General features: G+C 42.3%; 1 protein-coding gene and 1 long non-coding RNA gene across 4 annotated transcripts; one reads left to right on the plus strand and one right to left on the minus strand.

Annotated features, from left to right (window-relative positions):
* The first annotated feature begins 850 nt into the window (after positions 1 to 850).
* LOC142803933 (uncharacterized) lies at positions 851 to 8,212 on the plus strand. The gene is made up of 2 exons (XR_012894376.1): positions 851 to 1,277; positions 7,142 to 8,212. It is a non-coding gene; the product is annotated as an uncharacterized LOC142803933 (long non-coding RNA).
* Positions 7,033 to 10,127, minus strand: LOC142803932 (uncharacterized). 3 transcript variants are annotated; one of them, XM_075890241.1, is made up of 5 exons: positions 8,680 to 10,127; positions 8,017 to 8,133; positions 7,581 to 7,742; positions 7,368 to 7,472; positions 7,035 to 7,254 (listed from the first exon to the last, which is right to left on the minus strand). In XM_075890241.1, exons 1-5 carry the CDS (start codon positions 8,911 to 8,913, stop codon positions 7,126 to 7,128), a joined length of 747 nt encoding a protein of 248 aa, XP_075746356.1. In that variant the 5' UTR covers positions 8,914 to 10,127; the 3' UTR covers positions 7,035 to 7,125. The 3 variants fall into 3 exon arrangements, with proteins under 3 accessions (XP_075746357.1, XP_075746356.1, XP_075746358.1); XM_075890242.1 differs by lacking the exon at positions 7,581 to 7,742 and having other exon boundaries at positions 7,033 to 7,254; XM_075890243.1 differs by lacking the exon at positions 8,680 to 10,127 and having other exon boundaries at positions 7,111 to 7,254; positions 8,017 to 8,141.
* Positions 10,128 to 12,824: the final 2,697 nt, after the last annotated feature.

Consider the following 12,824-nt stretch of genomic DNA (forward strand, 5'->3'; position numbering starts at 1 on the left):
AGGCAAGGTTGTCGCTACATCCTGACGGCCTTCTGTGTAGCCACAAAATTTCCGGAAGCAATACCACTTAAGGAGCTCTATTCCCCTCATGTCGTGGATGCACTGCTATTTATATATGCAGGCGTCGGATTTCCTTCAAAGGTTGAAGTCTGGTATAGGCTTGGCAGTGGTGATGCTAGGAACAAGTTTCCATTGTTGCAACAAGTCACCAGGAATAAATTATTCTTGAAAAGGGACCTGAGCCGGAGCCAATGTGATGCGCGTCCGTAGGACTCGTTCGCCAGGTGGTGACCCTGAGACGACAGGGATATTTCCGAGAGTCGTGCGTATTTATAAACGCTCTTGAATTTATTTTAATTGCCCCAGCCTCCAATGCAGCACAAACGCCACTCGAACGCGGTGTTTTAAGTCGTTGCAAAGGCATGAAGCACGAAAGGGTTCCAAACGCACTGCATTGAATGCGGTGACAAGTCAAGTTCAAAATAAAAAACAACAATTCTGGATAGGGGAAAACATAGTGCACAATTTATTTTCTCTTTACTTTCACGGTTTTTAACTGCCACCACATAAATTCGACACTTTGCTTGAGCTGCTGCGCCCCGCGATCTCCAAGCCAAGTATTCCGTGGTGGTCATAGTGCCACAGACCGAGACTAACACACTCCTTCACTTCTTCGTATCTGGTGGCAGAAGGCCAGCACAATAAAAAACAAAAAAAAAACGAAAATTGAGCATCGCGTTGATTGGTTCCAGCAGCTTTGCGACTGCAGTCGCGCGACTGAAAAATAGGTCAGGAAGCGACTAGCCAAAGCAGTCGCTTTGCGACCATTTATGACCGTTCGCGACCACGGAGGAAGGAAAAAGGTAAGGAAAGGGCATGCCCACTCGGCGCAGGGCGTAAAAAATGTGGCGGATATTACGTCACGCGCGGCCATATTCAGTAGGCACAATGGCGGCGTTTTGTTATTATTGATGTAGTGTGGTGCGGCACCGTTCAGGCTGGGTCAGGCGGTCCAGTGGCGGTGTGCGCGTTTTCATGGGCCTCGCACCTAACCGTGGCGTACTGCAGGTGTTCGACAGCATCCATTCCTTGTGCCGCATTGCTAGCTACGCGATTTTCCCCCGGTGGTGGTTGTAACCAGGTGTCTGAACTAGAAACCACGGAACGAGCGCGCGTATACGTACTCCGAATTTGCAGCGTCCGTCAAAATTATGCTGAAAAGCCATCATAGAAGATAACGACTGTGCTGAAGAATTCGTTCAATGAATGCCTTGCAGGTTAGTGACAGTTATGCGGTGTTGCTTCTTATGACAACAAACGATGCATTTGCGGTCCACAGGCCCTTATTTAGACTGTAATCTAATCTTGCTTTTCATGTTCCTGTACAGTTACCACATGCTTCTGCGCAATAAAGTTCCTGTTCTGCTTCGCTTGAGATGCTCCCTCTTCGCAATATTGTCTCGCTCTCCACAATATTGTCTGTGTTATAGCAAAACTCGTTAAAATGTCTACACTCACCTGCACAAGGTAAACAGGTGCACCTCACTAGATGCGCGTGCTTGTGCATTCAGAAGCTGACAAAGCCGTTCGGACGATGTTGACCAAGTGATTTGAGAACTCAAATATAACGAGTAAAACACATTTTAATGACACTTACGACAATAGCACGTATGGGGTAAAATTGTGAAGTACACAAGGAGCAGTATATGAACAATTCAATGACGAAATATTTTATATAAACAGAAATATTTCACCGCAAATATTTGTGGCTACAGCAACAACAAAAAAATCTGTCGCGTTGTTTGTCTAAAAAATAAGACAGAAAAACTTTTGTCTATGAGCATTACCAGCATGTATTTCAAGTCTTCTTTGGGGAGAGTCTAGGTGTACCATTCAAGTGCAAATCAGATACTAAACAATACAGATGTAAGAAACATAGGTCAGCAAAACTTGTGCAGCCCACTCAAACTGACTTATTAAATATATTTTGCGCCTAGGGCTCACTCGGAATCACACTCGCGAAACTTTTCTTGAACCCACTCGAATTCACCTTAACAGCCTCATCTGATTTAGAGTGAGTTGTTTCGTGAGTTAGTTAGCCTAGAATGAGCTTTTTCAACCATGCTGTCGCTGCTCTTTAACATCAATATCTCACATAATTGGTTCTCTTCTTGGCACCTATTGATATAGTACCTTCGAATACGAGTTGTGAGTGCTCGCAAACTAGTACGGTAATTTTCCTTGAAAGCATGACAACATAAGATATGTTTATCAAGAACTTCCCTAGAAGAATTGGAGAGGTGGTTAGGTAAAGGCATGTCCATCTGTAATTCGCGCCTCCGATCAATAAACAGTGCAATGGGGCATGAACGCCGCTGCTTTGGAATACGTTTAATAAACAGTGCAATGGGGTATGAACGACACTGCTTTGGAATACCTTTGAGAATACATGAGTTTAAACGTGAATTCAGGTGATGCTGATAGTAATGCTGAAGATTAGTTGATAGCTTGGTAAAAACAGTAGAACTCACTTAAAAATGTATCTTGCGCTTTTTGTACTCAATCAGACTCAGACTATTTTTTCTGAACCTACCTCACTCAGACTCACACTCAAAAAATTTTTTATATTACTCCCACCGACTTACTCAGACAATAGATGACTTACTCAGACCACCTATGGTAGTAAGTTGAATGAGTTCAAGAAAGGGGTGTGCAATATAATTACCAATACAATTGCGAGTACACGCAAGTGTTAGACTTATGTGTATGCTTAATTCTGAGAGAAGCATTGAAGGGCACATAATCATCTCAGTGTAATGAACATAAAGGGTACCAAAAACACAGTTTTCGTTCATTTCACCCATTTAGGTATGGGATAGTAGTCATTTTATCCAGTTATAAACTTATTCATTGATTTACTGAGCACTCAAATGAGAGGCAAACACAGAATGCAGCAGAACAAAGTGGGTGTGTGCAAATTTGCTTGTAAAAATCACATAGATGCGTAAGACATTTCAACCGGCACGTTGTGGACAATGTCATCGAAGCAGCAGATAAATAAGAGTCAAACACAGAACATCTGAGTATACTCAGCAGCATTTACGCATTAGGGCAAAAACTTGCAACGTCACACATAAGGAACATTGATCTGGATTACAAGAGCATATAGCAAAGACATTGTGAAGATTGTTACCATGCAAAGTACATGTTCATATGGAGTGCTATTGCCCTTTAAACTGGGTCAATTTCGTGAACATTTGGCGCACCTGACTGCTATGGAAACTTTGTGTTGTCTGCTTACCAACATGATATAGGTGCACATTAAGGTAATACTCTGCGACACTTCTTAAAAGATGGACATAGTGATTCTCCAGTGGAGAATTATCAAACATGTGTGAGTGCAGTTCTGCAAACAGTTCTTTATGCTGCAGTGATTCAAGGACTTGTAGCACAAGATCCTGCAATAGTGATTTTGATGCTAATTTATTCATGTGCACAGCCCATCGAAGAAGAGATTCTGATTTCTTGCAAATTTCGAGGACACTTTTAGATGGGTAGTGAAGCCCCCCCTTGCTTTTCCTTTGAATGAATGCAGTGTCTGCTGCTCTGGATGTGCCAAACAATGCTCCAGTACAATGGGCACACATCAGCTTTGAGCCCAGCTTGTGAGCCACATAGCCAGCAATGTAGGTAACAGCACGACTACCGAAATCACTGATGTGTTCGAGTGATGCACAGTAATCATGTTCGCTGACTACATGGCTCTGCTCAATACACTCTTCAGACAAGAGCTGCCTTCTCTGAACAGTGGCATTCAGCACTTCTGTTGCTGAATGCCTCCTGGTTGAGCTACATGACAGCATAGTAATGTGGTCCCGCACTTGACAATTTCCAGAAACAGCATCAGACAGTTCATTTTGGACTATCACTTTTTTAAATGCTGCTTGAAATTGTTGGGCTGTCGGGTTGTCATTGTGCCCTCCATGTGCTCTAATTGAGCCAAAAAATAATTCCAAATGATCCTGGCTAATTTTATACCCAGGAATATATTTTAGTATCTTCTTTTTACAAATGAGAAAATCGTACATGGCTAACAGACTCTTCATGCATATTATGAAGCCCAAAAAGCCAGTTGTCCGAGCTGTTCCTATCAAATGTCTCATACTTGCAGGCTCTTTCAGGAGGGAAAGATATCGAATTGTGCTGTCAAACAATGTTTTGATATCATTTACATTCTGTTCATTGACTGGTTTCTTCCACCCTCTCTGATGCATGCTACGGGAATTAAGTATGTCGAAGAGGTTATTAATAATTAATAAAAATTCCTCAGTTGGCTCAGAATTTATAAATCCTCTCAAGCACATCACCCTACATTCAGCGATAGCTGTTGCCACAGACAGGCTCATCACCTGCGCTGCCAGGCGAACCTTCATTGGTTCGACTGAAAATAGCGCTAAGAAACGAGGACACAAGAAGAGGACACACAGCACAGGCGCTTTAGCGCCTGTGCTGTGTGTCCTCTTCTTGTGTCCTCATTTCTTAGCGCTATTTTCAGTCGTCACAATGCACCAACAAGCCCAAATTTCGACAGTGTTGAACTTCATTGGTTGTTTTTGCCACTCAATGTGAGTCCTTCGCAACTTATTTGCCAAATGTAATCCCTCTTTATCTTGCAAGTCATGAAGTGCTTCGATGTGTGCCCATGATACAACTTTTCCCTCCTGATTGATAAAATATTTGTGGTGTGCAAAGGCATTTCTCACCAGCTTCAGCATGTGGCAGGGATCAAAAAATGCGGCTATCGGTTCGTTAGTTGCTGGGTGCTTGAAGGTTGTTTGAAGGTTCTCAATAGTTGTGAAATTGCAACCTAATTCGTGAAACATTGCAATGTTAGCAGGCGCACCATCGCATGTAACTGAAACAATCATGGCCCCTGCCTCATGAGCTGTCAGCAAGCTCTGCCTAACTAAGTTCGCTCGCTGCTCACCTACTAACCCGTCAACCAGAAAGTAGCCAAGAGGAACTTTCCAATGGCCATTAATGGCTACAACCATTATCACGAAGGCGGCTTTTGCCTGTGGCAAGCAGTCACCTTCGGTTCCTGTGCCCATGTCTACATAGCCTTCAAAGTGACCACTTTGCCACTGTACCTGCTGTCTAATTGACATCTCATCAATTATGAGGCTGCACACAGCTTGATGTCCTCGATTGCACGTGTCTAAGCACTTCAACTTTAATGCAGTCACAGCCTCTTTGGAAAACCCAGCTTTTCCATCAACACTCTCGTACCATTTTCTTAATGTTCGAGGATGTGGCAGACATGTGTCAAAGACTTGCCTTACATATTGATATGCTCGAGGAGAGTAAAAGTTCAAGGCAAGAGCAAAAGTCCTTAGCTCAGGTGAATACTTTTTCAGGTGTTGTCCTGTCTGTTTTGCTATCTGTCGTTTTAAAAGATGCTGATTTGCTGCACCCAGGGTGTCAAGCACTGAAACTTGCTCTCTGAGCAAAATGTTTTCCTTGGTTAGTGTTTTCAAAACTGATTTCAATTCAGCATTTTGTTTTTTAAGGCGCCTCTTAAACTGCTGAAGTTTTTTTATTGCTTTCCTTGATCTCTGCTGCTCCGAGGCAAGTCTTGCTGTGCGAGCTCGCAGAAAAGCCTTCTCTGGGGTGTCGACCTACAAAGCAAAACCACATAGAACAAAACACTCTCATTTGTCAGGTGGTAAGGTGTGTCACTTGTAAAAGGCTGAACCACTTCTAATAACAATGTGACTAAAAGCCAAGTAACTTGGACATTTAGTCATAATTTTTCCTTATTCCTGCTTCTTCTGTTGACACTGCCACTTATGGTATTTAAGTTTCATATTTAGGACAACCTCGTACTAGTATATTTTGGTCAGCTCTATGAAGACCCCATTGATACTAGCCAACCATTTCCTGTAACTTGGAGCACAGCTCAAATTTCATTTAACATTGCAGTTATTAATTGATTTGTATATCATGCTGATAAACACAGCATGTATGATTTACATGGATTGCTTTGATTGCACTTTGACTTCAACACCCTTTCTGGTCTTGTTTTATTATTTACTGAAATAAATATTAGGACTGATTGTGTTACCCTTGGTGTATACAGGTGCATTGCTTTGATCTGATAGCTTGCATTTGTTGATCTTTTTTACCTTTGCCTGCTTTCTTCTTCTTGGTGTTTCAAATGTTGCCAGCATGTCTTCTGGCCTTTGCAATTCTTGTGGAAGTAGAAATTGTATCATAATAAAAAAACAGTTATTTGTAATTTTCACAATGCTGAAATTCGCATGGGCTCGCCTAGCCAGCAGTCTTAAGAGGAACTGCTGCACACTTAACAGCATTTTGACTAACTCACAAGTGTCTGGGACTGAACAAGGCAGTTGTGTGTACATATTCCAATTATACATGCTGGTACATTTTAAAAAATGCTCAAAGCTAATAAATCACATTGTAAATATCAGCATTATTCTCATTTGCCCAATAAATGCACAGCTCTAGTCATAAACCAAACCACACACATGCATCCCTCAGGTTAGTACCCCCAAATTAAGTGTGCAGATAAGTATTTTGTAAACATTAAATTACAATATTAGGTTTCAAACTCTGTTAACCCTGAAAGACATGATGGATTTAAAATGAACACTGCATTTCGTGTATATAGTCTTTCTAAATTAGGCAGTAGCAGTAAAACAGAGGCAGAAAGCAATTAGAGATTTAAGATACCTCTGTAAGCTCGTTGGTATTCTATTGCAGAAGCCTCAAATTCACCCACTTAAAAATGCTTTATTTACAGAGTTTCTCAGAAATAGGATCAATTATTTTTATTCCAATAAGTATTTGCTTTATTTAAATTTAAGTAAGATGTGTTTGTTACACATTTGTGCTGCCTTCATTTACTTTGTGATTACAACCAAGCCAAAGTCACAATGTAAAACAACAATTATTTTAACTATACTGTTTTTCCAAAAATTAAGGTTGCTAGTACATGCATTGCTTCCCATCAGGACATTACAACAAAAATAAAGAGAAAGTGCATATTATGTTAGTACAGGCTCAACTAGAGAAGGTATAACTTGGTATAATGTTCAACACTTATGTCGCATGGAAGTGGTTTACCTGCTCATGGACCGGCTCCCATTGAATACCAGCAGCGTGGCCGGATGGACCTGGTGTCGCGATGCTGGCCTGTGCTTCACTCTTCTCACCAATATCCATGGGAGGCTTTTAAAAAGAGCACATGTTAGGAATTCTTACTTTTACACCAACTGCAACAGTAGTTTACCTATAACAGAGGACAAGCATGCTTAATGAGTAGAAGAGAGGTAAATTTTCACCTGTACAAATGCTGACACATTGAAATGACTGGCACTTAGGTCGGAGGGAGCTGGGTCGGGTAAACTGATTGGATCTGCACTTTCAGGCTCTATATCCATGGCTTCCTGAAAGCAAGAATACCTATGCTATTCAGTGATTTGCTCTTCAGCTAGGTATTCAAAGCAGTAAGCTAATGAGGTGGATAAAAATGACAGGGGAAAAGAGATGTGCACCTCTTGGAGTGTGGACTGCTCGTGGAGGCCTGCAGCTAAGTCAGGCGATTCAGGTGTGTAGAGGCTAGCTTGGAGGCCTTCATGAGAAGTTGCAGCAACCTGCTCAGGCGATTCAGGTGTGGAGAGACTAGCTTGGAGGCCTTCATGAGAAGTTGCAGCAATCTGATAGTAATATATGACTGCTAGTTAAAAATGCCTTCGTGAAAAACTGTTCAAAACAATACAGATAAAACGAGGCATTGAAACTGAAGGGTTGAGTCAATATAACTGTATTCATTCCCTCAGTTTCTGCATATTGCTTTACTTGCGTTGCATTGTACAAATACACATTAAATTCTAATATGCCAAGTGTGACCAGATTATTTTATTGTCAAGTGCATTCTTCAAGCACAACTCGACCTGTAAGCATAATATGATGATCAGGTAAAATGTTTACCTGTGCAAGCAGCAGCAAGCCTTCAGCACCACCTTGCATGAGCTGAGGGGAATCAAAGGATGATTCGGTGCTTGCTGAATCAGGTACTCTATCACCTTGTTGTACTGGATGTGGTAGCTGGGGGATTGAAGACTTTCAATATTACTATTGCAAATTGGATGAAAAAAGTAGAACAATAAACGAAATAACAATGGCACAGGTGTTGCGTCACTTCATACCAACATAAATTAAGCATTATACATGATGCAAGAGGCACTTACAAAACTTTTGCTTTTAATTACCACATTTATATCTAAATTTTCATATGCAAGTTATGGGCTACCTTAAGTGTTTTTGCATTGCACCAATTCGTGCACAAACTACTAACAGGTATGAATTGGTGCTGTTAATTTTTAACATGAGAATATAATTTTTGGTGACGTCAAAAAAAGGAAGCATGGATGAATACAACTGGTGCATGACAATTTGATTATTTATTTATTTGGTTATTTATTTATTTTGCAGTATAACATTTATTGTACGTCCATTCTTTTTAAAATTATTTGCCACTATAACGCTAGTGACATACATGTATCAAAAGCATATACCAGAAATAGAAGAGCATAAATAAAAAAATTTGCTCGAAGATAAGAGAAATTGGTTCCAAAGTTCATTCGTTCTCACCAAAAGAGTAGGAACTGCATGCTCTCGTAGGCGGACTTTGAACGCGGACGTGCGATCAAAATGCTCCTCTAAGAAATGCTTCGAACAAACATGAGCCTTCCTTGCAGGTTCCCGGCGAATATGCGGTGGCCAAATTGCTTCTATCCACTTTGTCCGACGAACGGCGTCTTTGGGAAACCTGATGATGAATGATTGCATATGTGTTGCACAGTATACACGCAGCGTAACTAACATGTTAATTTATAAATGTACAGAAGAATTGCCACTATGCGCATCATATACATTCAACTTTGGCGTCTACTCTACTGCATGCACCGAATAAGTAAATTTACTTACAAGTGGTAGGAGGTGGCTGGTACTCCTTGCGACCCGCGTGACTTGCATTCTGGCACACAACAGCTGGGCATTGTGGCTGTGACCGCGCACACAGCGAAGTGCTTGCAGTGGAGCTTTGAGGGATAGTGCGAACGCAGCAAGACGTGCCGCTAATACTACTCGAAATCCTCCAGTGTGGTATACGCAATCATATCTTGCTTTCGTTGAGAAAGGAGGAATGCTGTGTTTCTTTACGGGCGCTTTTGGGACCGGGCGGGCATCCTTGAAGGGTCTGTTTGCGCGTGAATCACCCCTTACACACCCCGCAAGGCGCTTAGCCGCCTCCCCGATAAGGGAAACAGAAACAAACGCCTCTCTTTCATACAACCGATTATCCCGAACTCCTTTTCCATCGCCTTCCGCCGGATGGCCGTACCCGCCATCCTTGGCGGTTGGCGCTGAGCTGTGTTCTAGATAAGGAAGACAGAAACGAGCGCCTTCTCTTTATTTTCCTCTAATGACTAGCCACTTATCCCGGAGTTATCTTCCCTCGCATTTGGCTGGCTTTCCCTGCCGTCCTTGACGGCTGTGTCGACGCCTGAAGCTTCCCGCAGACCTTTTCTCACGCATTCCTTCGGCTAACTTCCCACCTTTCGCCCTAACGCGATCCTGGTTTCCGTTCTCCGTAGCTACTAGTGCGTGTGAATCACACTGGAAAGTGATCTGAAAGAAGGTGTACAAATTTCGGTGCCTGGTTCGTCGCGCGGCAATGCCCGAAATATCATCTGTATTTTCACAAAGAACACATCAAATAAAAAAAAAAGCTTAACGTGCAACTTGCCGTGTTTATCGTAAAAGGCGGCAGTGCAAGAGTACAACAGCCATACGCAGAGATTTTGTTGAACGTATCGCGGCAAGACAGCGTGTTGAAGTCCGTTCCGTTGGTTTCGGATAGCACCGGCGCACGCGGCGCGCAGGCCATGTGCTTTTTGAGACAGAGGGGGAGTCGCGCCTTCTGCTTCGCATTCGTATGTAAACAAGAGAGGAGAATTTGCCTACTCAATATGGCCGACTTCCGGCTTCATCGCGGCTTCACAACGAGTGACGTCAGGGCCTCTCCTTACCTTTTCCTTCCTCCGTGGTTCGCGACTGTTTACGACCAGTCGCAAATAGTCGCGTGATCGCCGCTAGTCACCGGGGTGCACCAGCCTTTAATCGTGCCCAAGGCGCTTAAGCTGGGACCTGTTGTTTGCTTGCGGTAATTGTTTCAGCGCAGTTTCATTATGCGCTAAGATATAAACGTGTCTAAGACAGTTTTATTTACTGCACGTTCTCATTTCAACAGCTACAGTATCATTATATGTTATGACTACTATCAGACGTGTTTTCCTTGATGGGGACCTAACGTGTTCAGGTGTATGCATCCGCGACGCTTTGTATATTCAAACTATCGTGATACTCGAGTTGTTGCGTGCTGAAGTGATTTGCTCTGTCTTACTTAACACTCACCAACTTGAATTCACGCGAAGGTGCTCATGCAGCCGTCATGGGAAATTCCAGCTAGCGTTTTAATTCACCCACAACATACCTTGATGATTGTGGCCCGCACTCTTGCATTTTGAACTGCATTCGAACAAATTCATTTTTTTTCACCGCCGAATCACTGTATACATTAACGTGTGCACTCTGAAAATTAGTAGAAGGCTTGTAACCATAACCATTACGCAAGTAGACAAATCATATTTTACGCATTACTATTTGATTAAAGTTGCTACTCACCATACGTTCAGCACATAATATAGTTGTACACTGTCTAAAAAACAGGCAAATTTAAAATATTTATTCAGAAGCGTTGGTGCCCACCACCACCAGTTGCGTTTCCTAAACGTAGGGCAATACGTAAAAGCCCTTACGAGCTGAACGTGTCGCGTGGACTTATCGTTGTGTATGAGTGTGATGCTGAGAGTCGTTGGGGTCTAGCAATTCAAGCGGACGCTTTGTGGTGAGTGATGCGAACTGAGTATTGGAATGTTTTAATTGTTTAGAATCCTGAGTGTTAGAATGTTTCGGTGTCTACACCAGATGCAGTGATCACTGAGGCTCAACTAGGAGCTGTTACCAAAGCCAACGCCAAATGCGGGGCATTTTTGCTAAAGTTGCCCGGAAGACCTACATGGATCCGAAGGCGCTTAGTTTGCTGACTAAGAACGCGTTTTCACAAAGGCATTTTCGCAAGCGTATTTCATGGAAAGACGCGCTTTTGTAGCTTGCTGAAATTTGTAGTCATTCTGCGCAATGTAAAGGTTCTCTTTTGAGTATATTAGCATCATATACTGGGCATCAAGCTCAAGTAAAGGAACGAGCGTTTCGTGGCATCTCTTGAAGTGCTTATACGTAGCTTGAGAACTATGCACACACCAGCTAAATAAACTAAATACATTTTTTGCTTTTAGATTTACACCGCCTGTTTGTTCAAATGAAATAACTAACCAGAAATGCGTAAAAAAAGGTTGTTATCCACATTAAATAACAGAAAGCACAGCCCTGGTGTGCGTGAAGAAGTAGTTTTCGCTCTGCTTTTTAAGCTCATGCGCTCAAGTTGTGGGAAGGCATGCACTCGCATATACACAGAACGAAAATAAAGTTTTTCATTAGTGGTTTGTAAAGTACCGCCTGTTTCAAATGGCAGAACCCAAGCTTTCTCAGTCACTAATTGCACCTCTAGTAGCTCTTGGATTTACGAAAAAATGTTTGCTGCAGATACAACTCATGTTACCGCGCCCTGTGAAAGATTTTCTCTGAATGACCAAAATATTTTGCCAGATACCAGTCGAGAAACGAAGTCCACATTCCGCGAAGCAGCTGGTGTAAATCATTCCGAGTGGGCGGTGACAGGGCAAAGCTAGCCCCCCATTTATACGCAGTGATTGCGATAGCATTCGAGGATAAATAACTATGGAGTACCGAAGATGGGAAGAGAAGGGTGGCAATTGAGATGAAATGCATCATAGTGCTGAAAATAGAGGGTGTGTTCACTACGAAAACAAACGTTCTGTAGGTTACGATAATTGTAAATAATAAAAAATGCAGCCATTTTTCATACCAGATCATCTGTTGCACTGGGGAATGAAATATTTGTGTGTTAGACATATATAGTCACGAAAAGCCGATTTAGGTTCATGGCTATGATGGATCACGCTGAAGCTTTTAACGATAGACAAATGCGAAGATTCACATATATAATTGCAGCCAAGAGGTCACACTGAAGTGGTTCTTGCTATCCGGGATTGACTTTCACTTCATCCTCTCTGCTAGGGTTATGAAGCGTTTAAAGATGCACATCCTGCGGAGCAACTTCATGATACTAGCCTTACATACATTTAATTTTAAAAAAGAAAGACACCAGTATGAATTTAGGCATAATGCGACACACCACTACTCTGATCGCACATAGGCGATCAGAGTAGTGGTGCGCCCTGACGAGATCACAACTAAGTTCCAAGAACTATTGTGCGTTAGGAAATATTTACCACCAGCAATGGCAACAGGAGTATCATATGAGTTGAACGACGCGGCCATAGTCTGGGGAGAGGGATGCACTTTAAGTTACAAAATAAAATCTTGGTTGAAGATATGCTCAACTCTGGCTTCATCGGGCCGTCGACATCAGCATCGGCGTATTTAATAACTGTTTGAGTCCAGAAAAATTGGTTTCCTCCGCCTGTCCTCAAATCATATTTATTAATAAACACACTGAATTGCTTCCATTCCAAACGTTACAAATTGACGAAACTATTGATGAACACGCTGCAGGTGTAACGAAGCCGTTG

Source organism: Rhipicephalus microplus, chromosome 3 (assembly GCF_043290135.1).
Source record: "Rhipicephalus microplus isolate Deutch F79 chromosome 3, USDA_Rmic, whole genome shotgun sequence".
Lineage (NCBI taxonomy): Eukaryota > Metazoa > Arthropoda > Arachnida > Ixodida > Ixodidae > Rhipicephalus > Rhipicephalus microplus.